The sequence below is a fragment of the Dysidea avara genome, chromosome 1 (genome assembly GCF_963678975.1).
Source record: "Dysidea avara chromosome 1, odDysAvar1.4, whole genome shotgun sequence".
Lineage (NCBI taxonomy): Eukaryota > Metazoa > Porifera > Demospongiae > Dictyoceratida > Dysideidae > Dysidea > Dysidea avara.
The window spans coordinates 15,041,581-15,069,221 of NC_089272.1; the positions used below are offsets into that span (position 1 = coordinate 15,041,581).

At 37.5% G+C, this 27,641-nt stretch overlaps 1 protein-coding gene and 1 long non-coding RNA gene across 3 annotated transcripts; both read right to left on the reverse strand.

Moving 5' to 3' along the window:
* Positions 1-1,164: 1,164 nt before the first annotated feature.
* On the reverse strand, positions 1,165-15,998 carry LOC136257466 (uncharacterized). Of its 2 annotated transcripts, XM_066050688.1 has the most exons (14): positions 15,849-15,998; positions 15,509-15,673; positions 15,271-15,353; positions 12,652-12,699; positions 12,558-12,596; positions 12,460-12,501; positions 10,325-10,369; positions 9,509-9,592; positions 8,260-8,307; positions 7,425-7,511; positions 2,128-2,172; positions 1,920-2,079; positions 1,751-1,866; positions 1,165-1,703 (listed from the first exon to the last, which is right to left on the reverse strand). In XM_066050688.1, the coding sequence occupies exons 1-14, from the start codon at positions 15,973-15,975 to the stop codon at positions 1,347-1,349; spliced, it is 1,446 nt and encodes a 481-aa protein (XP_065906760.1). In that variant the 5' UTR covers positions 15,976-15,998; the 3' UTR covers positions 1,165-1,346. The 2 variants fall into 2 exon arrangements, with proteins under 2 accessions (XP_065906760.1, XP_065906767.1); XM_066050695.1 differs by lacking the exon at positions 7,425-7,511.
* A 4,371-nt stretch (positions 15,999-20,369) lies between these two features.
* Positions 20,370-23,253, reverse strand: LOC136257536 (uncharacterized). Its single transcript, XR_010702060.1, has 2 exons — positions 20,609-23,253; positions 20,370-20,540 (listed from the first exon to the last, which is right to left on the reverse strand). It is a non-coding gene; the product is annotated as an uncharacterized lncRNA (long non-coding RNA).
* Positions 23,254-27,641: the final 4,388 nt, after the last annotated feature.

Below are 27,641 nucleotides of genomic sequence, written 5' to 3' on the forward strand. Positions count from 1 at the left end.
ACAGTGTACCTAGTCATTGTCTGAAAGCCTCGTCTTTGTCAAATTTGTTGTTTTAGTTACTGGTCTCGAATTATGAAGGTCTAAGTATTGACATTAAATCTGAGAAATGAAGTAGCTACAGGCTGTCACATATGAGTGGTCAAGTTCGAATGTAATGCATAGCAGATAATGCCAGATATACCATACAACTGTTTTCCAATCTATTTATGCTATGTTCTTGTAATTTATGCTTTTCATTACAGTAAAACTTGGAAGCCACTAATCACAGCTCAAACTTGAAGTCTATTCAAAATAAACACCTAGTATAAAGGTCCTATTCATTTATAGGCCGGGTCAAAAATTCTGGGAAGGTAATAAAAAGAATCAAAATACGTAGAATGTATTATAACACATCTGAGAATAGTGAAACAAATTCCATTGTGGGATCATGTGAACATAGGTCTAATAATGGGACTTTCATAAAATCAAACTTTGGGCCTATATTTATTGCACTAGATGGAAATTCACGATAATGAAATTTGCTTCACATTTTCAGAACCAATAGTATGTAAGAATGACAACATTCCCAGTAATGAATTTTGTCTGTGTGGACTAAGATAACTGTCATGTTACATGAATGACATAAACGTTATAAAGTTGTTTTTTTTTTAAACTCAACTCTAGATTAACAAGAAAAAGAGAATGCTGTGGTGCCAACAACAGCTGCGACGGAAGGAAGATTTTCATAACGTCATCTTTACAGATGAAAGCAGCATTCAGCTTGAAGCACATGCCAAGTTGTGCTTTCGCCAACGCAAACAACAGAGGAAGCTAAAACCAAGAGCCAAACATCCTATAAAGCTACATGTTTGGGGTGGTATTTCTTGTCGTGGTGCCACAAAAATTATCATGTTCACAGGTATCATGAATGCTGAGAGACTTGGAAAAATTCTTGAAGCAGGCCTATTACCTTTCATTCGAAATAGATTCGCTGATGGGCACCGCCTTTATCATGATAATGACCCAAAACATGCCAGTGGCCACATAGAGGATTTCTTCTCAAGAAACAGAATTACTTGGTGGCCAACACCACCTGAATCCCCAGATCTTAACCCAATAGAGTTGATCTGGGGATCACTAAAGCAGTATTTGCGGCAATCTTACAAACCAAGAAACTTGGCTGAACTGAAGGATGGCATACAAAGGTTTTGGAACACTTTAACACCAGATGTGTGTAGAAGATACATTCAACACCTAAAGAAAGTGGTACCGAAAATTGTGCAAGTTAAAGGGGAAGCAAGTGGTTACTGATATGTACACATTAATTTATTTACACATAAGTTAGTTAATTAATTGCCAAGTTAAAGTTACTCTTTGGCTAAAGCTGCTTTTATTTTCTTTTGCCTTTTAAGCTGACGAGAGCGATCATTAATTGCTTTGACACACCGAGACCACTCATCAGCTCTGTTTCCTTCTGTTTCGTGGTATTGGAAGCACTTTCTTTTAATAAAACCGACCTTCTGCTTATCCAGAGCAGGTTTTTTCACTCCTTCAACTGTTGACCCATTGACGTTTGAATTGATCAGAGTATCCACGTCGAAAATTTTTTGAGCAATATCCCGTGCAAACGAATGTCGGTTTTGACTTTTGATGAAAACCGTCAATAGTTCATCGGAGTCTAAATATTCAACATCGTTGTTACACTCCTCATCTTCAGCTGCATCCTAGAATTGTTGTAATAATAAACTATTAAGTGTATGACATTTCTCACTTGATTATTGCTGGTGGTGGCTTCTATGTTAACTGTTGCAATAGTTGCATCAATGATAACACTGCTATTGGTGGCTGTACTTTCAGTATTATCAACGGTAATACTATTGTCAGCAGCTGCAGTAAATACAAAACTTAAATGCTTAAGCTACCTAGGAAGGGATACTAACATATACACTCCGGCACATCTTCGGTGGAGTTATGTGGAGTATATGTGCCAGATGTGGTATTAGCAGCAACCAGTGGTGTCAGTGCCTTTGCCACACCTGATGCCATGATAGTATGCAGCTGGTCAAAAACCATTTGAAATTGTTCTGCCATCCAAGTTTTCTGCAAAATGATTTGGTAAAATATGTAGCATGAACATTTAACTAGTACCTGCTCTTCAAATTTGGCCACTACGGCAGCTTCCAAGTCTTCTTTCTGTAAGGAAAAAAATTCGTCAACACATGGTAATGGTATTTTTTTGAATGCTTGCTTTAAAAGAGAAGATTACAGTATACTGGCAGTGATGGACAGTATTCATGTAATGACAGTAATTAACAGTACTCATTATCTATAATAACAAATTTTGTAATGCAAACCATAATTGTTACCTAATTTTTAGAAAACCATCAATATCCGCACAATTTTCAAAATGCATTTTATTTGTTCTTTGTTTCCTACAGGGACAGAGGAATGGACTAGCTGAGTTTCAGCTTCACAAGTTAAGCAGTACTGGAAATACAGCACTAGACAGCCGGACGAGCAAATAATTTGATATGTACAGAAGCTATCAAGAAAAGAATCTACAGGCGCTTATATAAACCATCATAACTTACTGATACAATGGCGTAGGGAATTGAATCTTCGCTCATTGTGCTTGCCATGAATTTGTGCATCCACCAAGGTATAGTTGTTGCCCCAGGCGTGCTTCTGTGTTCAAGAAGGAAGGCAAATTCACTGAAAAACGATCATCAGTAAATTCTTTCGTCACCGCAATGTAAACAAACGTCTGTAACTTTTAAAAACCTTTCGTGCGTGGAGATGAAACAAAAGATTTTTGTACTTCCTACCAGACATGGGGCCAAGTACATTTAAAAGTACTTAAGTAAAGTACAAGTACTTTTGAATTTTCCAAGTACAAGTACTCCTGCAGCAATCAAGATAGAGTACAAGTACATGCTGGAAGTACTTGAGTATAAGTACAAGTACATTGGGGAAATTAAGAAAGTATTTAAGTAAAGTACAAGTACTTTCAAATTTGTACTTAAGTATAAGTACTCATGTACTTGGCCCCATGTCTGCTTCCTACGAACAGGTGAACATGATGATGCCCAGGATTTATCCATTGGAGGCTTAATTCGTCCACCAGTGAGACAATAAAAACTTGCGAAAATTTCTTTTCTGGAGCTTGCATTTTTTACCCATAGTTTTTAAATGCGTTTTATTACAACAAAAGTACTGTTGTGCGTATATCGACGGTTTTCCAAAATTCGGTCACAATTATGGTACAGATTAGAGTTGAGCAATTCTACATTACTGTAATCATATTCAAGTACCAATACCATTGCATTTTAGTAGTATATACTGTTAACCCTTTAAGGACTGCTGCCGTAATATTACGTCCAAAGTAGGTATTGCTCGAAAGACCAGCGCCGTAATATTACGTCCAAGATTATTGGCAGTAAACAAAGAGCTATAACTCCGCAACAAATGAAGCTATTAGATCGAAACAGGGGCCATTGTATTCGCCATTCATAGGCGATTCTTTTGATATATAAGGCCAACTTATCACGCAAACCTAAGCCTGAGTAAAATTCTTAACAAAGTACAAACATTTAATATTTACACAACAATAAAACTAACCTTGTAGAAATCGCTCCATAACTTTGGCTATGTTCATCGTATTAACTTCCAATAAAGCTCAGAGTGCTCACTATTTAGAGGCGAATAATTTGATATACAAGATCACGTGACGTGGTTTTAAAAAACTAAAATGGCGGACTGTTTTTATTGATTGTGTCACGAAGAAATCGGTCGCGTGTAGGTGTTTGAAACTCACCTTAGTGCTTTTAAGACATTGGTTCTACACTTTGGTAAGTTAGATAATGTTGTTTATTATTGTCAGGCGAGTCTTTTAGTATAATTTGTTATACAATTGAGCATTTGTAGGGGCTTTGTCAATGCTATAAACTTATTATATTTTTTTAAAACACTAAATGCGCAATAATCATAAAACGTGTGGGCTTTCAGGGTAGACTATGCACACAATTTTTGGTCCTTAAAGGGTTAATACCAAGTTCAAACAGCACTAACACCTTCCTTTGTAATTTCACTCACATAATGCAGCTGTGCATCATACTGTATATTTATTGTACAGCCCCATTACATCTCCTAACAACATAATAGCAAAGCGTTGTTCAAAATGGAAGATGTGACCAGATCTGCAAGAACCCCACATGTTAGCACATTTTTATTCCATTCTATTACATTTTAGATAGCCAAAGGAATAGTTACCCAAGGTTTCAGCTGTAGAAACTAAAAACTTTGAAGTTATACCCCTACAAAGTCGTAACAGCAGAAAAAATTGATTTGTACAGTGACAATACTGAAAATAAACTACGTGTGCTTAAATAAACAGTCAATGCAGTCCTCTACTGAGATGCAACTTACACCATCGGATTCTCCATTAACAGACAAATCAATTGCTGGGTAACTTTTGTCTTCCAGGCCTTGAGAAGGTGAAAATGTGAGGAAAGAAAAAAAAACCACTCGTCCAACATAAGGCAAACAAAAACTGCTCATATCTTCTCTCTCCTTGGGAGTAATGACACAAATTTTTGGAACTTCTCTTGCTTTGAGGAGCATTAATTATACTACTAAGGTTTATGCCTTCATCATTTTCCTTCATTGTGAAACAAGCGCTTAAAAGTTTTATTTCCATTTCGTAAATATTTCACTCATTGTGTTTATTGCATTCTACTGTAAAATGAGGCTTGCAATAACATGGGATTCTTGCAGATCTGGTCACATACATTATACCAGGCCAGTAGGTACACTACATATGGTACCACTTAAACGGGCCTAATGTATTTTGTGGACTGGACTCATGGACTGAGCTGGAAATGGCTTTTGAACAATAACCCAGGTTTTATCGATTTCTTAAAATGCTGAAAACACGTACCAATATCGAGTCACAAATGCTGGTACTGCTCTTCTATACAAATCATAAACGTTGCAAGTGCACTAATTTATTAAAATATTTATGAAAAATATTTATGAAACGTGTACTTGTGCATACTAGTAGTGATAGAGGCTATTGTTGTAGCGTAGATTTATTCTTTGGTTTCTCCAGTATTTATAGCACTAGTGTGTAAGCTTTATGATTGGTCAGTAGGTATTCTTAGTTGGATAGCCACATAGTCTTGGGCTGCCCACCTGGATTAATATTAAATAGTGAGTTTATACTGTAGCTACCAATGTGCAGGTATCAAACAGTACGGTAGTACTGTTTAAGTAGGGTTTGCATCAAAAGTGACGCACGCCGCCAAAAATACCACCTTTAAAAACCAACTTAGAGACTCCTTACATGATGAAAATCACCTTTACGGAATAATATTAGTCCATCTAACATCAAATGTAGCGTTAAAAAACAAGAAAATACTTACTGGCGGCCGGATATAGAATTTTTTTTAAATCGTCAAAACTTGAAATTTTGTCTCACTCACTCACTCACTGACCACAGTTGCAAGCCTAGAGCCCAAACGAAGCAGCGCACAGTCACCATTTTACACCACAACAACAAACTCACCAGTGGGATGTGCCTTTTGGGGTTCCGACGAGTGTGTGCCCTGTGCAACTTGTCTTTTCTTTTATCTTCAATCAGGCTGCTTGTCTTCTTCTTCATCCAACGAAACCATACCAAGGCATTAATTTTCCATATCAACACTTTCTTTAAGCAGCATAATAGACGCCACAAAATTATTTAAGGCACTTAGACTATGCTACTGTACGGCCCCCGACTTTACGGAGGCACCAGTACTCCACAATAGGTAACAAGGTTACACCCATTCTTAATTCTACGTATTATTGATCGAGACCATGATGACCACGCCCCTTTTATGCTAGCTGTATTTGTGACCACACACCCTCAAGTTGGTAGGCTGATTTGAGATACTCTAGTCTAATAATCAATCGAAACCACGATAACCACACCCCTTTTTGGGCAAGCACATCTTTGCAGGCTGACTAGAGATACTCTAATACAGCAGTCACCCTAATAAAACAGTCACACGTTTATAGCTAGCTGTATGCTTTAACAAAAAAAAACAACTAAACAAACTAGTATAATTATTAAAAATTGTGACCAGGTTTGCGAAAAGGGGTCTTCCACACACATCCAATACTGTGAACTTGGGAGACCATAACTATGTGTTCAAGTAACACATTAACCTGAATTTTTCAACATCCTTTCAGCTAAGGTGGGTCTCACTTTCACCAAAGTTTTAAGTCGATTGCTCTTTCCGATCTAAAGTTATGGATTGTCAAAGGTGGTAAATTGGATGTGTGTGAAAGACCCCTTTTCGCAAGTCCGGTCACAATTATAAATTTAAAAATGAAGTAGGGTTCAAGCTATAAAAAGTAGTGAAACAAAAGATGAACAATGGTAGCTATTATAGACAGCATAGCTCAGTGTTAAATCCCTACTTTGGCATGGTATAACAATTATTTTGTGTTCAATGCCAAAGTAGGGATTTCCCACTGAGCTATGCTGTAATAGCTACCATTGTTCATCTCTTGTTTCACTACTTTTTATAGCTTGAACCCTACTCCATTTTTAAATTTATAATTTTTAATATACTAGTGCATTCACTATAAATTATGTTTTAACCGCATAGGAATAACCATGCCACTATACAAAAGTATAACTCAACTACTGTCATACTTTTTGTAATATTCTAATAAATTAGTGCTCTTGCAACCTTCATTACTCATATGGAAGAGCAGTACCAACATTTGTGGCTTGAAATTGGTATCTTCAGCATTACAAGAGATACATATTGCCTGGATTATTATTCAGAAGCGCTGGATGTTTCCAGTTCAGCCAGTGAGTCCAGTCCACAAAACACATTGTGTCTTGAGTACAAATAATTTAAAACTTGTTAATCAAAGGGCGTGACAACTACTTCACTTGTGAGTCTTCAATCCTAGAGTTGAGAGAAGACTCACCAATGAAATGGTTACCATGCCCCTCAATTAATGAGTTACGGTACGGTTTTAGAATTGTTAGTAATGCTGGGTTACCAATTTAATATTACCAGTACATGTACGCTATTTATCGTGTATTTATTTTATTAAGAAGCCAAATGGGAATATGAAATACTTGGTGGCTGGGAACAGTTATGGTATGGCTTCAACATGAAATTTGCAATGCCTAAAACCAGTAAGTTATCAGCCTAAAGTACTTTGTATTTTGTTCTCCATATTTTGCAATAAACAGGAATTCTCAGGGATGTGTGTAGCATGAGTTCCAAGTTTAGTGCCACAGAGTAAATGCTTGGTACAGTGGCACTGGATTGCTGTTAGACACTGTTTACTAGTGTTGCCTCTATTACACAACCCACATAATGACAATTATACAACAGAACCTGTCACCTCAGCATGACAGCAATTATTTTATAGCAATTACACACCTCAAATTCTTCAATCTTATGAACAACTTTTGCATTACGATTGGGTGGCTGATCATCTATAGTCAAGTTAATGGATTTTCTAGCAACCTAAAATTGTAAATTTTTATTACAGTGAAGCCTGTGTTAATGGTCACCTTCATTGTCATGATGTCCAAAATACTTTACCATACACAGTGTAAATGTATGCATTGTGGTCTGCATCAAGTGATCACTTATAGGGGTGTACCGAAACATATTGTATTAGTGGCTGATATGGAGACTTTTGATATTGGTATCGTTACCAAAACTGGTATAAAAGTGGAGCTATCTTAAGATACTGTACAACAAATTATGTTCCCTGGTGTACAACAAGGAGGTCAGATTCAGTACATGTATATTGGATTAGTTCAAAATTTCTGTATCGGTACACCTCTAGTCACCTACGCACGTCTAATGTGAACAACGACCAGTCAAAGTTCACCTATGGTATGAATCACCATGTACCTAACTTCAAATCTTAGACTAGATCTAATAGTGGTCGCTGCTTCAAAACAAGCAGTCAGTGGTTTGTTCAGCTATCAACTAGGCACTACAATCCAACTACTATATTTGGCACCCTTTCACAATTCCTGCCTTTGAATTAATATTTATGACTTCATTGCTTAAAAATATTCAATGCTGTATGGTTACAGAAAAAATGGTGGACACAAGCCTCTTTAATATTAGTAATTACTTTTAGCCACTAAAATAGTGCTCGATGTGAATATAACTACTGTATACAATAGCCACTTTCTAGTCCAAAGGTAACCATTACACACAGGTTCGTACATGTACATACGGATTATGGAAATTGTACCTCTTCAATGTCATCTTCAATAATGCTAAGCTCCTCATCACTGCGTTCCTGCAAGAGTAACGCTGTTAATAAAAAAAATTATGCTATATATTATGCATGCTAAAAGACACGAAACATTATTGATAAAAGTCTAAGTATATAAAATATCATATTATTCGCCTGCTCATGGAGAGTTCTTGTTCTCTTTCTGTGGCCCTAAAGGTACAGTCTGCATGTCACATGTGTTTGTTTATCGTAGGCGTACCTAGCACCTCATGGTTGGGGGGGGGGGGGGGGGGGGGGCTAGGCAATGGTAAGGATAAAATGATGGTTGAGTATGCAAAGCATGTGAGAAAGCCTGCCAAACTAGGGGCCTGGGGGCATGAAAAAAATTAAAAACTATTGCTCTGAAATTGAATTTCAGTGTATTGTTAGCAGTAAAAATCATGCCAGTAGTGTATACTTATTTGTGTAGGTTACCTTTATGTCCAATCCAAACAATACTACTGAACACGAAAATTGATTTTAGTGGTGCTTATAACGATTGTCACTCTAAAGTGTTGCTGAGGAGTTGAGTCTGCAGGTAGATAGTTTCATAACTAATTTATGGATTGCTGATTGGTTAGAAAGGTGATTATGTAGTAATCTGAATTGTTGGTGGTAGGTAGATTGTTGAGTACTTAAGAAATAACTTGAAATGGCTAGCCAAATTATTGGGGGGCTATAACGCTTCCTACACCTATGTTTATGATACGATAGACATAAAGATGGTAGACGGTAACTCCATATGTAAATACACAAGTGACTACAGCACTAAAAGCACATCAAATTTTCCCATTACTGGTGAACCAAATCCCTAAACTTATGGCTGTGATTGTAAGTACCTGTAGTTTGTTTTCAGTACAGTTGCTGTACAACTACTACTGTCTAGCACTATAATTCCAAACTACTTACCAGATATTGGTTCCTTGCATGGACAATGTTGATAATCCTGTAATTAAATCAGGTTGTGCACACAATGTGGGTTTTTGGTGAGACAGTCACAATTACGAATGGTGACCCTATATGTAGCCACTTATCACATCAATAAACTAAATGGCATTTTACAATTGTCATATACACAATGAATGATTTGAATACACACACCCAGTGAGGTAGCCATCACACTTTGTTATCAGCTATACTCAATATATCAAATTATTCATTGCAAACTTCTAGTCTTAATGAGGAAGTTTTCAATTAAAACCACAACAATTAATAGCAATCTTACATATGGAGATGTTATTTCATTGGGTGATCTTCCAGTTGATTTTGCTGATGGTGGTGAATTTCCAATAATAATTTCAAAATCACTCTGCAACAATAAGACATGTACCTTCAATGAGCTACAGAATATTGAACAAAAAAATGGCCAGTTTATGAGACTTCATCACACTCAGTGTCTGTAATATATTACATATACCACTGTAGCGTGGGGATTTAAAGGTGCCACTTGGGGTTTAACTCGCATATGCCTCAAAAATACCATGCTATTGCCTGGACAATATCATGGAAAAGCAGTATCATGGGTATGACAGCAATACAGCCACACACTAAAAACAAAATTTGTATACTTTGCTGTGTTGGATTCCTCACAAAGTTCAGCATAAATATTACTAATACATGCATTGCCAGTGGATACTAGTAGGTTGTTGAAGCCATTCACGGCCAGCCAAATAAACCATATGCAGCTAATTGGCAATATTAGCATACTGGAAGTATCCTGTTAGTCAGCCATACCAAAGGTTAGAGTAAATCCATTCTGTCCACATTCCAGTAAAGGTTCTACACATTGTTCGTAATGATCACATGATCTCAGATCAGCACAAGATGATGACACTGGGACTACACAGCCATGTTTTGCAACAAGCAAACAACTAAGAGAAACAGTCTGTTTAGTTTGAAACAAGGAAGAAAACAATAATCTGGGTTATAGAACTTTACGTGGGCGAGATCAAAGGAAAAAGTGTACTTTAAATTTCATAAAGAGAAAAAGAAGATTTACAGTAACAAGTTCACTACATTATGTTTTATCTTGTACACCCACCTTAGTAGCTGCTTTTCCAGTCTTATGCTGGTCTTGCTTTTTTATCTATAGAAAACAAGTAGAGGTTGTGAGGTGAAGAAAAGAACTACACTGCAACAAAAATAGCAGACACTATGCAAACACTCATCCCCAGACCTAACATAAATGGATAAAAGTCTTGAAATGTATGCACATCAAATGAAAATTTTAACTGGGTTAAGTAGCTCTTATGCGAGCAATTATCACGAATCTGCAGATGGTATGACTGAGTAATATGTAGCATACAGGTGGATAGATAACTTGTCCTCATGACTTTTATACAATACTTGATCAAAAGGGCACAATTCAAATGGTGCTAGTAGTAGGCAGAATATCACAGCTTCTTAATTTAAATACCAATGTAATCCATCGATACAGAGGTAGTCAGCAACGTCTTATAAGTTACTTTTAACGGTTAATTATTTTGTCAAGAATTTCACATAAGTTTCAATAGCCACTATACAAACTAGTAAATGATAGGGGGAGAGGGTAATAGGGAGTTGTTAAATATTTGGATAAGCTTTGTGTACGCATTAAGGTGATGTACTTGGTAAAAACACTTTATGTGAAATCTATTAAATAAAGAAGAAAAGCTGATTGTCTGTCCATAGCGAGCTAACTCACCAACACTTGCACCGATTGACCTGAAACTTGCTGCATACTAGCCTGGCATCTTAAGGTTTATGTTTAGAAGTTTCATTTTTTGCACAGAGCTGAAATCTTGCCATTGCAGTTTGGAAAACTGGCCTTCTTGAGCACAGTAATGTCACACATGGTGGAATGTCTGTTAAAGTCACACGTTGTTGATCTACATTAAAAGATATACCAATTGGTGATAGTTACTGGGCAATTACTTCCTCTATGGTGTTGCTTTTGAACAAAACTCTTAGAACGTTAACACTACTCGCCATTGTTCTTCGCTTCATATCATCTTATTCACCTACTCAAGAGGAGTTTGTTTCATTGCAGTAGAGTAAAGGATACATTGTTATGGATGTTTGTTTACATCACGATTGTACGCAATCAATCTTTCTTCACTGATTTTGTCTCTGTATGAAGTGAAGAACAGTGATAGTAGGAAAATGTTACTCAGTAATGAACTCCCCTATTCATGGTGAATACAACGGTGGTACAAGTTGCAACTCTGCACTACATGTTGTAATTTACAGCCACTTTTATAAGCGCCTGTTATTTGTTTTCCCAATATTTGCTGTACAAATCTATCTTACTGTTGTTGCTACTTTGTAGGCTGTAACTCCAAAAGTTACTGGCACACAAGGCTAAAATCTAGCCACAGCATACACTCGGCTAAGTAGATTATAAATATTCAATAATAAAGAATTTGAAAAATGTACCATTACATTGGGTTTTTGCAGATCTGGTCAGAAGTGATAGAGCTATCCCACCATGTATCCTTGTATTGTGTAAATATTCCACAAAATGTTGTATGGCATTAAGAGTTAAACTCTCAATTGATAGGGAAATAATAAGCTGTTACGAAGAAGCCAATCACTGCTCTAATCAAGGCTCTACATTCCTGAAAATCCAAGCTACAGTACACCTCAAACTTTACAATAAAGAAACACAGTCTGTTAGTGCATAAACGAATGTTCTGAAACTCAAAGGTTTGTTTGTCATAGAGCATGCAAATGTTTGTTTACCGACTGGTATATACTTTAAGTAACTAATGTAAAATCATAACATTTTTCAGTGCCCATGCAATGTACAATTATGTAAACATGCAACTGAAAAATGCCACAAGAACACACAGGCCAGTTGTTACTGGGATGAAACTTTAACTTGTGGTGTCTACAGTCAAGTGCACAGTGAAGCCAGAAGTGCTACACAAGCCAGGTGTAATGTGCATTGTTTACAGTGATTAAACTTGTACTTTGCTATTGTATATACATACTATACACTAGCTTTACTGTGTAAGCAGGAGTACTTCAACAAAACTCATAGAACTTTCATAACAATTAAGTGTTACATGCAATAAACTAAACTTTTAATTGTGTGTTTAATAGGTTAGAATCTTTTTTGCAGTTTTCATTCAAATATTTGGATTCTCAATTCTAACATTCACTAATCGCTATACTGCACAATGCCAGATAACATACCCTTTTAGGGTCTTTCTCTTTACTACCACCACTTCTTTTTCTCTACAAGGAAGCAAACTCAAACTTAACTGAACTAGTAAAAATTAGTGATTTTATACTTTTTTAATATTTTCCTTGGCTGCACCGTCTCCAGCATCCTGTAAAAGATATAGAATGACACACATTTCATATGTAATACACTGATCAACTCACCCTTTCAGTAGTTCCTTTCTTTTTCCCTTTCCTTGTTTCTGTAGCATTCTGTAACAAAGAGTAAGCAATTTAGTTGTGGTGGCTAGTGTACATTAGATTACACGATCTAGTACAACTGCTTATAGTCTACGAAAATACTAATAATAATAACTCTACTACTGCTCTATATGATAGTATGGCTAACAAATTTTCAATACAGAGCCTCTACAAATGATTCGGTGTGATTCAAAGGGATTCTCTCAGACGTGTTAACAAGTGCACACTGCCAGAAAAAAGAAATGTGATGATTGCACATGGGAAGAACAAAGAAATGTGATGATTAAAGCAACCTTCACATATAGAATATACTAGAAACCACAGAATTTTACAGAGGAATCCCACGCTGAATCATTTGTAGAGGCTTTGTATTGTGTTGGACACTCTCCTCTCTATTATTAACTCTTGGTATAAGTGCATGTGGTAGCTACACTGCTACAAGATCAGTAGCCTGAGACGGTCACAAATTATGGCAAGGATAATAGGCTACAAATTACAAAGCAGAACCGTCCATTGTAGAGATGTACCAAATCTCTCCTTTTGATTTTACCAATCATGATATCAGATCTTTACTAACAGTCACTGTAACTTATACCAGATGTAGAGTTCTACATGTTGCACTTTTGCAAAAGGGTAATACTATGTAGTAACATACACCACCACAAGGCTGCTAATCAGACAAGGAGCTAGACTCCAACCACCACTGTTCAGGTAAGGTAATTTTACTGCAAATCATCAACAAATTTCTAACCAAATGCAAGAGTCAGTGTTGTTGGTGGGTCAGTACTGCTGACGAATAGTAATCTGGATGGGACCTGAATCTCACCTGAATGTGACCCAAAATAGAGCAGGATGAAATAGAGTTTTCTGCCCACACTATAAACTCTCTTATCTGTTATACTGTGGTTATGCACCTATCAATGTAATGCCCAACTACCGCAGGTACGGGCTGAAAGTGGGAGGTGGGAGTAGATGGGGAATGGACCGTTAAGTTTACCCTAAGTGGTGGGGATTTGTCATTGTCTAAGAAACACACCAATGTAGCATTTCATGGATGCTGACTTACTATCTGTCATCACTAAAACCTGCTTGAAGCATTGTAACTTACAACTTGAATAGCTACACCGTGACAGATCATGTATACACGATGGGCAATTGTGCAAAACCCAACTAACCCTGGGTTTTGCTACTGGGAAATTTGTCGGGGTACGTGGGGGTTTATATCACCAGTACTTCCCAGTAGGTGGAGAATTGTAATTTTCCTTCTCCCACCCCAGCCCGTACCTGTGATAGTGGAGCTTTACATTGATAGGTGCATTATATACAGTTAACACTGTATTTGTCATTTTTAAAAAAAATTGGTATCATCATTAAAATAGAGGCATGCCTCAAGAAAAATCCACAAGTCCCAAGCTCCCACTGGTTAGACTTGCATTTTTCACACTATACAAAGGATTGTTTACAAGAAGTGGGTAGTTATGTATTATCAACAATTCATAAGTGGGTGTGGTTCCATGTAAGTCTATATGCAGCTACAGCAATCTACAAATCCCAGAAGTTAGTTACTGTACTTACATTTCAAGTAGCAACACTAATCCTGAAAGTGAGTGTGATACTACCATGCATGCCCAGAGAGCAGCTGATAGAATTCCGATAAGTGGGCATGGCTCTATATCCCATACAGGCAACAAAGCATAATCCTGAATGGTTGCCATAGCTCCACATAAGTTTCTTGAGTATGTACAACCATCAATATAGTCATCTCACTCAAATATTTAGTGAAGTACAGTGTAGATAAGGCCCACTTGACCTGCACCCCAAATCATCCGGATAGTCCAGATGACCTGCCCACTTATAACACTGGCCAGGGTATTTGATAGCAGCCCTCCAGCATCTGAACAGGCTACAGACTACAACAGATTCTAATTATGGTATATAAACTTCTAAGGATATACCGTAAATCAGGAAAGTTTTGGTGTAGAAAATTTTTGTCTATTATAATTTTGATGCAACATATTTTCGTCATTAGCATAATTGACAAAAGAATTTTGATATGATAATTATATGTTAATAGCAATTTGTATGCGCAGATTATAACTAAAAATAATTAGTCGTTTTAATTTTCGCCGATACAGCCAGCGACAATTTTTGAGAACCAATTTTTCCTGATCTTCGGTAGTTGTTACTACCCCTGTATGTAATGATTGCTTCAGAGTAATCCAGCCGCCTATACCTATATGCAAGCATTACAGTACTAGGTTCAATATTTTACAGTAAGCCTATTTAGCAAGCTTGAAAATATCTACTAAGTACATTCTTAAAGCCAAATGACCTCTCCTACAGTTTAGGGGCATGTTATTCAATAAGGCAATTTACATTTTCTTAGGTGCAATTAGAATTCTATAAACACCTTCATATACTGTAGGAAGGACTTGTGAGCTCTCAAGTTAAGAAGCCAATATCATGAAAGTGCATATGATTCCAGATTCCTAAATTATTGCTAAAGAAGGTACATACACTCTAGTATAACTGGCAATGATGATATCTGTTCGAACAAACCCAACACAGACAAATTAAACTCACACTACTACACTCTTCCTCTTCTTGTTCATCATCACTGTCCTTGAGAGCAACTTTCTCCCTTTTTTCCATCACTGCTTTATTTCCTATCATACAATACAATTTTTATTCTTCAATTGGCAGTGAATAACTGGTAATGAGTCAAATACATCTATACCTGGGACCAGTTAATCAAATTTTCATCAAAACTTGCACGTATAATGCACTGTATGTGTTAGGTTTTTTAGCACAAACTTCTTACCGAGAGCCAAAACAACAACTTCAAGTTCTTCTTTACTAAACTTTACTTTGTAAATTCCTCCTGTACAAATTTCCTTGGATTCATCCTTTAACACTTTAGAGATGGGGACAACAGAAATGCCCTGATCTGTCAAAAACTTGACCAGTGCATAACTTGGTGCATCATCTAAGGAAAGAAGAAGCTAGATTGATAACAAGTATAAAGCATACAAAAGAACAAACTACGCAGTCCCTACACTGGCTAAACAACTATAGCTAGCTAAAAGTAGTAAAACCTACAGTAGGATCAATTCAGAACACTTATTCGGCCGAAACACTATACTAATGTTGAGCTGGCTTACCCTGAGATGAACCCGCTTGTGAAGAAAATTTAGGGGTACGCGACGTCCTCCTTACTCTATCCATCTCGTAAAACCTGTCTCTCCGTCCTGTCTCACTGTCGATCAGGGCAACCACGTGTAATCGCATGAATCGGACTATACAACTCGGATATTTTGGTTTTCTGCGAAAGTGGGAAGTGAGTGCACGCTGTTGCGAGGTTTCGCATCCCCTAGCTCTAACAAAGTGACATCACAAAAAATTTTCAATACCAGTACGTAGCTAGCTACTGTTGATTGTTATCAATTCCGCCCCGACTTGGGGCTAGAGTGTATGTTCTTTCAGTGTGATCAAGCTACATAGCTAGCTACAGCAGGGTGTCAAACAATTGATGCCAAAACTAATTCAGTCACAGTATTATTATTATTTATCTAATTTGTCAAAATGACAGGGTGGCACCAAAAGGCATAGCCTGTACAAGGGAGCTAGCATCAACGGAACTGTTCATCTGGACATGATTTATTTATTATCTAATTCATCCAAATTGGATTAATGGTTCTGCCATTCATGACTGATTCTTGTCAGTGAGACATAGAAAATGCTATCAGTGATGTGGCTAATGCCGCCCCTAGTAATCATTCTACGGCTGCTAGCAAGCTTATTGGAATATTGTTGATAATGTTTGCATTATATATAGATACAGTGTATACTGTAATTAATTCATAGTTGATACTCGATCACTATCATAATACAGCATACAACTACTGGTAATGGTCAAGAAGTACTATTGCTACACATAGTACACAACTACATAATGTGTGTAATGAGTAGATCATGTCAACCAGTCAATAAGAGTTGAGTCAACCAGCAAACCAATTTCCAAATACTATAATAGTATCAGTTGGATAATAGTATTTGGAAACTGGTTTGCTGGTTGACTCAAATCTTATTGACTGGTTGACATGATTTACTCCACTATCATAACATGACTAGTGAACTCTTATTGACTGGTTGACATGACCTACTCCACTATCATAACATGACTAGTGAACTCTTATTGACTGGTTGACATGATCTACTTCACTATCACAACATGACTAGTGAACTCTTATTGACTGGTTGACATGACCTACTCCACTATCACAACATGACTAGTGAACTCTTATTGACTGGTTGACATGACCTACTCCACTATCACAACATGACTAGTGAACTCTTATTGACTGGTTGACATGACCTACTCCACTATCACAACATGACTAGTGAACTCTTATTGACTGGTTGACATGACCTACTCCACTATCACAACATGACTAGTGAACTCTTATTGACTGGTTGACATGACCTACTCCACTATCACAACATGACTAGTGAACTCTTATTGACTGGTTGACATGACCTACTCCACTATCACAACATGACTAGTGAACTCTTATTGACTGGTTGACATGACCTACTCCACTATCACAACATGACTAGTGAACTCTTATTGACTGGTTGACATGACCTACTCCACTATCACAACATGACTAGTGAACTCTTATTGACTGGTTGACATGACCTACTCCACTATCACAACATGACTAGTGAACTCTTATTGACTGGTTGACATGACCTACTCCACTATCACAACATGACTAGTGAACTCTTATTGACTGGTTGACATGACCTACTCCACTATCACAACATGACTAGTGAACTCTTATTGACTGGTTGACATGACCTACTCCACTATCACAACATGACTAGTGAACTCTTATTGACTGGTTGACATGACCTACTCCACTATCACAACATGACTAGTGAACTCTTATTGACTGGTTGACATGACCTACTCCACTATCACAACATGACTAGTGAACTCTTATTGACTGGTTGACATGACCTAGCTAACTCACTATCACAACATGACTAGTGAACTCTTATTGACTGGTTGACATGACCTACTCCACTATCACAACATGACTAGTGAACTCTTATTGACTGGTTGACATGATCTACTTCACTATCACAACATGACTAGTGAACTCTTATTGACTGGTTGACATGACCTAGCTAACTCACTATCACAACATGACTAGTGAACTCTTATTGACTGGTTGACATGACCTACTCCACTATCATAACATGACTAGTGAACTCTTATTGACTGGTTGACATGACCTACTTCACTATCACAACATGACTAGTGAACTCTTATTGACTGGTTGACATGACCTACTTCACTATCACAACATGACTAGTGAACTCTTATTGACTGGTTGACATAATCTACTCCACTATCACAACATGACTAGTGAACTCTTATTGACTGGTTGACATGACCTACTCCACTATCACAACATGACTAGTGAACTCTTATTGACTGGTTGACATGACCTACTCCACTATCACAACATGACTAGTGAACTCTTATTGACTGGTTGACATGACCTACTCCACTATCACAACATGACTAGTGAACTCTTATTGACTGGTTGACATGACCTACTCCACTATCACAACATGACTAGTGAACTCTTATTGACTGGTTGACATGACCTACTCCACTATCATAACATGACTAGTGAACTCTTATTTACTGGTTGACATGACCTAGCTAACTCACTATCACAACATGACTAGTGAACTCTTATTGACTGGTTGACATGACCTACTCCACTATCACAACATGACTAGTGAACTCTTATTGACTGGTTGACATGACCTAGCTAACTCACTATCACAACATGACTAGTGAACTCTTATTGACTGGTTGACATGACCTAGCTAACTCACCATCACAACATGACTAGTGAACTCTTATTGACTGGTTGACATGACCTACTCCACCATCACAACATGACTAGTGAACTCTTATTGACTGGTTGACATGACCTACTCCACCATCACAACATGACTAGTGAACTCTTATTGACTGGTTGACATGACCTAGCTAACTCACTATCACAACATGACTAGTGAACTCTTATTGACTGGTTGACATGACCTAGCTAACTCACTATCACAACATGACTAGTGAACTCTTATTGACTGGTTGACATGACCTAGCTAACTCACTATCACAACATGACTAGTGAACTCTTATTGACTGGTTGACATGACCTAGCTAACTCACTATCACAACATGACTAGTGAACTCTTATTGACTGGTTGACAGGGAATTGTTATTTCAACAGGTTTAATTTGGTAGGTTTACCCAGTTTCAAAGACCATTGGAAAAGGAAAAGTCTATTTTAGTCAACCTGGTATAGTAAAGGGTATGTCTATGAACTCCTTTGAGCAACTGAATGGCCGGCTTCATTTTAATGACAACAGTTCAGCACCAACACATGGGGTGACATGGCACCTCAGATTACAATAGGCTGTATTAAATAAGGCCAGTTCTTGATTCAATATGTGAAAAAAGCAAGCAGCTGTATAGTTCTGGAAAAACGTTGTCTGTCGATGAAGCTTTGGGCAAATTTAAAGGTCGTTCCTCTTTCAAGCAATACCAACCTTTAAAACCTACCAAACGAGGGTTTAAAATGGGTGACAGCCAAAATGGATAAATCAGCAATTCTGATCTGCTGTGTATACAGGAAAAGTAGATGGTGCTGTGCAAAACTTACGTAATTATAAATTGAAGTTGTGATGGAAGGATGCAAGGACATCTTGTGTAAAGGCCATGAGGTGTATTTTGATAATTACTTTTCCAGTGTTGATTTAGCTGTTGGTTCAGAGAACTGTGTCAGCGTACTAGAAGAGTGGCTTACTCCACTACTTTGGATAACAAAGATCACTGTTTTGTTTAGCTGGATGCAAAACCAGTGTTTTTTATTGACATTCTCAATGGGTGTGGTCTATTCAGTAGAGTGTATAGAAGTCTAGGTGATGGCAAAAGAATTGTCTGCAGGCATACAATGATGCTATGGGTGGTGTTGACCTTGCTGACCAGATACATAGATTTTATACATGTTCCCACAAATCTTCATGCCAGTGGTACCTGCGCTTATTTTGGTTCCTTGTAGATGTTACTGTAGACAATGTGTTCGTTTTGGAAACATTTAGGCCTGATAGTACTGTGGCACCACCGAATAGGTAAATCAAAGACTTTAGAGAGGAGTTAGCAGAAGAGCTGCTAAGTAAACACAGTTCAAGGCAATGAGCTGGTTGTCAATCACAAGATGTTCCTGCTCAGCTTTCCCAGTGACACCTCATTGATATGTATTGACCTGTTTTTAAGCACTGTGACAAGAAATGTAAACATGCAACATACGGCTGTGTAGAATGTGGGAATGTGCACCTATGTATAGGTTCCTCTTTTCTGGTTTACCACCCTATATCAGACATAAAAAAGTGTATGTTATTTAGTTGTTTTTTTTCTGTAGGTACGAAAGATCTATATTGTCTGAACAGTTTTTTTTTGTGCATGCCCGTGTGAAAGAGCTGTGTGTGATTCAGTTTTTTTCCCAGTAGAGGTTTTTTTGTGTGAAATTGTTTGGACCGACAATTTCAGAATGAGGCAAAACAGTTTTGTGATGGTCCCAGCTTTTTCACTGTACTATATTTATTTTTTGTATTAATTTCAATTAATTTCAATTAAAATACAGTATATTCAAAATATTATTACTGTGAATTGTGTACTCCGTGTTAACTGGTCATTCAAGCTATATCATCTCTCTTCAAGCCAATTCCAGTTGGTACTGTGGTCTGTAGTTTTTCAAGAGCCATATCTATAAAAAAATTAAACTCTGTTTATGTAACAGTACTAAACTGATGCCATTGGGCTACTAACACTTACTTCATTTACTCATCAATCTTTCTGGTGGTTAATCTTGTGGCGTGTGTGGTTGAATGGCAGGCATCTGTTCAATTTAGGGCATGTTTCCTGTGAACAAATAGAAAACTAATAAGGAAGAGTGAAGTAATGTACATGTGATCATATCAGTAGGGAATAGTGCATGCCTGAGTAGGGTAAAGAGATGGTAAACACTGTTTAGCATTAACTGAGAGATGGCTTTCACATGTTTCACAAATAGGTCACACAAACTGCTTTAGTTTTGTCTCTTGTGGTTGTTGTGGTTTTATAAAAATAATTCAGGTAACAAAGTTAGTTAATTAAAATTCCTAATTTTTCTTCCACTTGTTTGTTTACTTTTTTGTAACATTATTGTGGCTGGTGAACCCACAAATACCATATTAAAAGGACTGACATACATCTGGGCATGCACCCTAATTGTTACAAAAGGTGAAGTGCCATTATGCTTCATTTTCAGCTACGCATGTTCAGCCTGTTTTACTACAGGACAGTACGAAAAACATATTTCAGTTACTACAGATAACAAAGATGATTTTCGTAGTAACGTGATAGTCAGCAGAGTAGAAGCCATTACACGCTACCGTGAGTTGACACCAAAGAAAGTGATGGGACACAAAGTTAAGTTCATGATACACCTGTACGTGAATTGTACATACAAAAAGGCACATCCTGGGACAAAGTGGCATCGAATAGTGAAGAAATCAAGCCCGTAGTCTTATTCATTGTTAAGCTATGTTTGGCTGGAGGTATCAGTTGGTTAAAATAAAATTCTGTTAAATAGAAAATTTTTGGAAGGTTTTGGGGTCCTGGACTGTATTTTCAATATAATAGTCAATATCAATGGGTATTAAAATCTCCTATTGAGGTAAATTATAGGACCACAATAATATTGTCTAGACAATTTTAATTGCCAATGTCATCTGGCTAGTGGTAGCATTTAGATACCTACAAGAAATAGTACCCCACAGCAATTCCATTACGGGCAAATTCCAGTTGTTGTCTGGCAACATTTCTTATTATATGATATAATACTATGCAACAATGCATTATGAAATGGTTGTAACACAGGAATGAGGACTTTGCCTGATATGTATGCCCGACTGCCTGAGGGCATACATACCAGGCAAAGCCCGAATGCCCCGTGTTACAGCTAATACGAAATATTTATTAGGCTGATAGCCTGTGCAGGGCTATCAATCACCCAAACCAATACAAGTGCAAACACTGGATGTGTTATATATGCATACCTAAAATTTTTGATTATGGGTCAGCAGCTAGTACATTCTGGTTACATTCGGTTACAATGAATGGAGAGATATCATGGAGAATTTTGGTTACGTGAGTTTAATGTTTTAATCAGTGTGCTATTGAATCGTTTATGATATAATTACAGAGTTGACTAAAGACCTAGATAGGTAAGGTTGCCTGTAGAGTGGTTACTTCGTGCAGAGTGGCAGCTTTGTGATGGGGGCATGTCCGTAATCAAAAATGTGCAGAAATGATCGGTGAATAAGCTCTAGCACTAGTTCTCATCTTAGCCCAATGTTTTTCAACTCATAGGATGGCGAGGATAACAAAATGCTCTCCGTCTGAGTGGCTTTAATGGCAAAATCCAAGTCATGCATCCAAATCACGTGAGTATTAATCGATCCCAACAATCAATTCTGGGAAAAGCCAACTTCTGCATGATTCCTAATAATACAGTACTACTGTACTGTATGATACACTGCACGGACCCAGGTGGTCTGCAACATTGTCTCTCTAATGTAAGGGACTCTGGCAGTTGGCAGTACATCTGTTATGCTAATGATATATGTGACTGGATTTGCGAAAAGGTACCTTTTTCACACATAAAATTTGACCCATTTTTTCAACTTCCAAATGTTGTAACTTTTGTATCATTGCAAGCATGTGTCTGCAATTTTCTATGAATATGCCTACATTAGTTGGTTACAGTTTGATACAAACAGAAAGTCAATCAGTGCAAGGAGTCAACAGTTATGACATTTTGTTTGCTGGTATGTCAAATGTGTGGAAAAGGTACCTTTTTGCAAATCCAGTCACATATATTATTCACATGCTGAGGAACTACTGAAGTGTTTTTATGAATTTTCAGTACACCCAATGGTACATGTACCATTTGTGGTCACCCCTTTGGGTGGCAGCTATTAGTACTAGTAATAGCATGGGTAGCAGTGACTCGCCGAGTGAAATTAACCATTTCCAATACAACAAGAGTGGTATTTATCCCAAATTTCACTGCTACCCATGCTATTCCCAGTTAATACCATACTCGCTGCATATACAAGCAATTTGTCACTATGTACTAAATGCACAATACTAATTGGCGCTACACTGTTAACATAAATTCTAGCCAATTAAAACTTTTTCACTGCTGTCAGTGAAATATGGGATGAATTAATTTTACTGCTACTATTGAGACTTTTGCATGGGCAGTGAAACAGGTATGGTATTATCAGTAAAATAAACAGGCAACCAAATATGAGTAGGTAAAAACAATGGACCCCAGGATCAACCTATACTTTTCTTGGAATTTTATATACTCTGCTATCAGACCACGCATTTTCTATCACTTTGCATAGTATGATCCCTAATCTCCACCTACAAATTACTTTGAAAAGGGAGTACTGCTTGGCATGGGCCACTCATTCTTCATATCTCAATCAACTGGGGTTGCCATAACATAACAAGTCTTCATCACATGATGCATAAACCTAGTTGTCAAGTGGGATCCAATAAAACCCGGGATACAAAATAATGGAACAGCGGAATAACAGAATAAGTATTCACAATATTTTATGATTATACAATACTCACCTCGTAGCAACTCCGACAAGAATGCAACCGTGATGGCAGACAGCACTAAGGTGATCTTCAGGGTAAATAATCGCTATAAAACTATAACTTCTTTCTGCTACACTTGCTTATACCAGCTATTACACACTAGTAACTTCTTGAGTCAAAATGATGGACATCACTTAATCCTTTGAATATATTTTAAACTTGTTAGGCAACAAAGGTTAGCTAAAGTAGATTATCTCAGGGTAGATTTCTGGGAATGGAGTTCTTAGTCACTAGTAAATTTGGTCAGTTACTTGTATGTAATAGCTGGTATAAGCAAGTGTAGCAGAAAGAACTTATAGTTTGTAGCGATTATGTAGCAAAGTGTATTAGTAAGTTAGGTAGCTCTACAGTGGTTAGTTTTGTGCGCATCCTATTAAATGATCGCCATGAGGATGCCTTATTGCTGTCTGCCATTGCAATTGTACTCTCGGGTGAATTGCTAGGATGTGAGTATTGTACAAATGCTATAGAAAGTATAAATAAAACATCGTGCTGGAGATTGGCCATGCAAGACTATGCACTTTGGCTTGCAGAGGTATCTAGTACAAGTATAGAAACATGATGATTATATAAAGTACTGTATATAAAATCCAATGAAGAGTTGGGTCCCTGGATCCCGGGTTCTTAGTTCCAGGGTACACTGCTTTTACATACCCTTCTTTGATAGGACATTATGTCCTGCTAAATACAATCATTGGCTAATTTGTCCAGAATGTTGTATGGCTGTTATCAGGAGTACCGCACAGTGTGTGTGTGCGCGTATTGTGTGTGTGTGTGCATGTGTAACATACAATACAATAAAGTTGCCATTTATTCACAAAGGATACTGTAGTTGTCCAGCCTTTTCTATCTCATTCTTTTGGGAGATCTGTGTAGAAGTAAGTGTTAACAGCCACTGACATACAATAGTCGTCTTATTCGTGCATTACTGCTACATTAGTATGTACATACATACATACATGAAGGTACAGTGTATGTGAGCGTGTGCATTGCAAGCCGAATACAATTACTGTCTTGCCCCATTTATTTGCATAGATAGTTGTCCAACTTTTCTCTCTCATTCTTATTTGGGCATTTGTGAAAGTGCTAATAATCAGTAACCAAATCTGTAAGAGCCCCACATGTTCGCGCATTTTTGTAAAATCAGGCTTGAATGAATGTGAGGAATACCTATAGATCTGGTCACATTTCAACCAGTGTTAGGTGATGGTGAAACAAACTGTGCTATATATTCATGCATCCCTAGTAGTGCACATACATGGTGTATACACGCACGCGCATGTATGTGTAGTGTGCACCAAGTGTAAACTGGAGAAGCAAATGCTAATTGTCCATGTATCGCAAAGCAGGTGAAGACTTTGGGTGCCCACACCTTCACCTGTAACACATGGTACAGCTTCCCGTGGGTTACTAGTCTTGCCAAAGCAGGATTTGCTGGTGCTGACTTAAAGCACCTGGGCAGCACACAGATGTCCCAGTACTGTTTCACTGGGTAGGAGCAACCGCTTGCGGTAGCAGAAGGCTGTGCTTTGCTTGCTTGTTGTGTAGTGTGTATGTGTAGTGTGGTGTACCAGTGTGTAATGTGTAGTACAATGCATTTGATTATCCTCACTTACCAGTTCTTTAATAAATGCTATATCCTTGACTTTACATTCTTTACGTTGTTGATGGGTAGGGTTTGCTGAAGGATAATATGTAGGTGTGATGCACACACAATACATATGGACACACAGATACACAAACACACACACACAGATACACAAACACACACACACAGACACACAAACACACACAAACTATATATAATATATGTATGTTAGAGTTAAAGGACCGCCGCGCGTGTGTACGGAAAATACAGTACGAGGGTATGTGTCAAGAGGCTAATACAGCACGAGGCGAAGCCGAGTGCTGCATTTGTCTTGAGACACCCCCAGAGTGCTGTATTTTTCGTACACACAAGCAAGGCGGTGCTTTAAGTGTTATATTGTACTTCCTGGTCGTCAGGCTCGGAGCGATTTCCTCTAGTGCTCAAACCGCTGCAATTTTCGGTGATCGGGATATCAGTAAGTGCTTAACTAATCTATTTTTAGTCATAGAACAAACTAATAGGATTAGTTCGGCTAGTTTTAGCGATTTACAATGTCACGCACGTGATCAATCGTGGTGTCTTAGTGGAGTCGTGTTTGAAAAAGCTTCGTGATCAGATGATCAGTAAGTGTTTATACAATCTATTCCTAGCTGTAGAACAAACTCATAGGATTAGTTTGGCTGGTTTTAGCAATTTAGTGTGTTGTTTACATAACATTCCTTAAATAAATTCTCCGCATAGCTGAACTGTATTCGCCCAAGTGTGCTGTATTTGCCCAATTAAGCACATAACTGTACTGTATTTGCCCAATTAGCTGCATAACTGTACTGTATGACTCATACAGTACAGTTGATTAGTACTGTATGGACAATACGATACGCGGCATCGCTTTGATCCTCCCACGCAAAGTACAATATATTCACATACAACAATTGGACCACTTTCTGATTATAATGTTTTTCTGATCCCTTGGAGTGGACGAAAGACTATGTGTTGCACTGTGTGATTGATGAATTACAAAATAATTAGTAAACTACAAAATACTTGATTAGCGTAAGTGACCTATTATCGAACGGTACGTATTATCGAACATAAAATCACGTAACGTATTCGGAAGTTTACAATTTTATTCCGCATACTCGTAAGATGTTTACATGGAGAATTCCAATAGTGTAGCCTATTCTTAATGAGCTTTCCATCCTTTAGAGTTTATGTGTGGACATCACAGCAGTCTTGATACTCATCACCACTGACGAAGAAATGAAGAAAAGGAACACAGGAATCGCCATGAAAGAAGTACAACTCGAGCGTGACTTTAGCGGCGGAATTGGGTTGACTGTTTGTCATTTACCTGAGTAAAAGATGTATCCACGAAGACTGTACAGAAGGGGTTGTTGTAAACAAGGATAATAACACTGTGTTATTGGTTGTAATGTGCTGATTTTTCACTGTACGCATTTTACACTAAACGATTCGCTGTTGTAACTCATAAGTGCATGCTTGTATCAAAACTATACTTCAGTTACAGTATCATGGTACTTCAGATAACACGTTGGTATAATAATTAAGAGTGTGTAGGGTGCACTGAAGTCACCACAGTAGAAAAGGTGCAAAACGTTCGATAATTGATTAACGCAAATTAATGGGCGTTCGATAATAGGTATCGGTATTCGATAATTCATATTTTACGGAATGCAGAAATCCACTCATAACACGGACACTAATCGGATACTATTACTCAAACTTACGTGAGGTATTCTACAAGAAAGGCGCTACCTCCTGGTGAAAAGTCGAGGTTGATAATACTTTCCTGGAGATATTTATGAAGTAAAGTATAAACTTTGTTCGATAATCGGTCACTTACGCAAACTACTACGTAATTTGTGTGTTATTACAAAACAAAGCCTTAAGCAGCTCGCTGTGTGTACTGAAAGGATAGTGTGCATTCTTGGTGCCTGGTTTTTAGAACAGACCAAGGTGTATCAGTAGTAACCAATGTTATAAAATTATATTTGTATATCGCCTATCATGAGTATTGCAAACATTTTTATCATGATAAAATAAACTATCATGATACATAAATCAACACAAAGTCATGGTAATAAATTGTAAACGTAATACTTCACACGCACGCACACACACACAACAACAACACTGTACATCAGAGACAAATACTCTGTATAACATGAAGGAGAAGGTATGACATTTCAGAATGTACACAGTTACGATCAACAAGTACACAACAAGTACACAACAAGTATACAATTAAGATCTACAAGTATACAATTAAGATCTACAAGTAAACAAAAAAAAATTGATTGGAATTTTCAACTAGAGTATTGGAACCATAGCACATCGATAAAGAAGTACTGAAATAAGCTGGAGTAGTGCACGATATTAAATCACAGTAAAACAATAAGAAGCGTTATATCCCTACTGTGCTCAAGATACCATAACGGAAATGCACATTAGGGATATAACACTTCTTGCATCACCAAACCAAATATCACAACCACAAATCCTTCCAGCATTGCATAACAGTGTATACAAAAGACATGTACA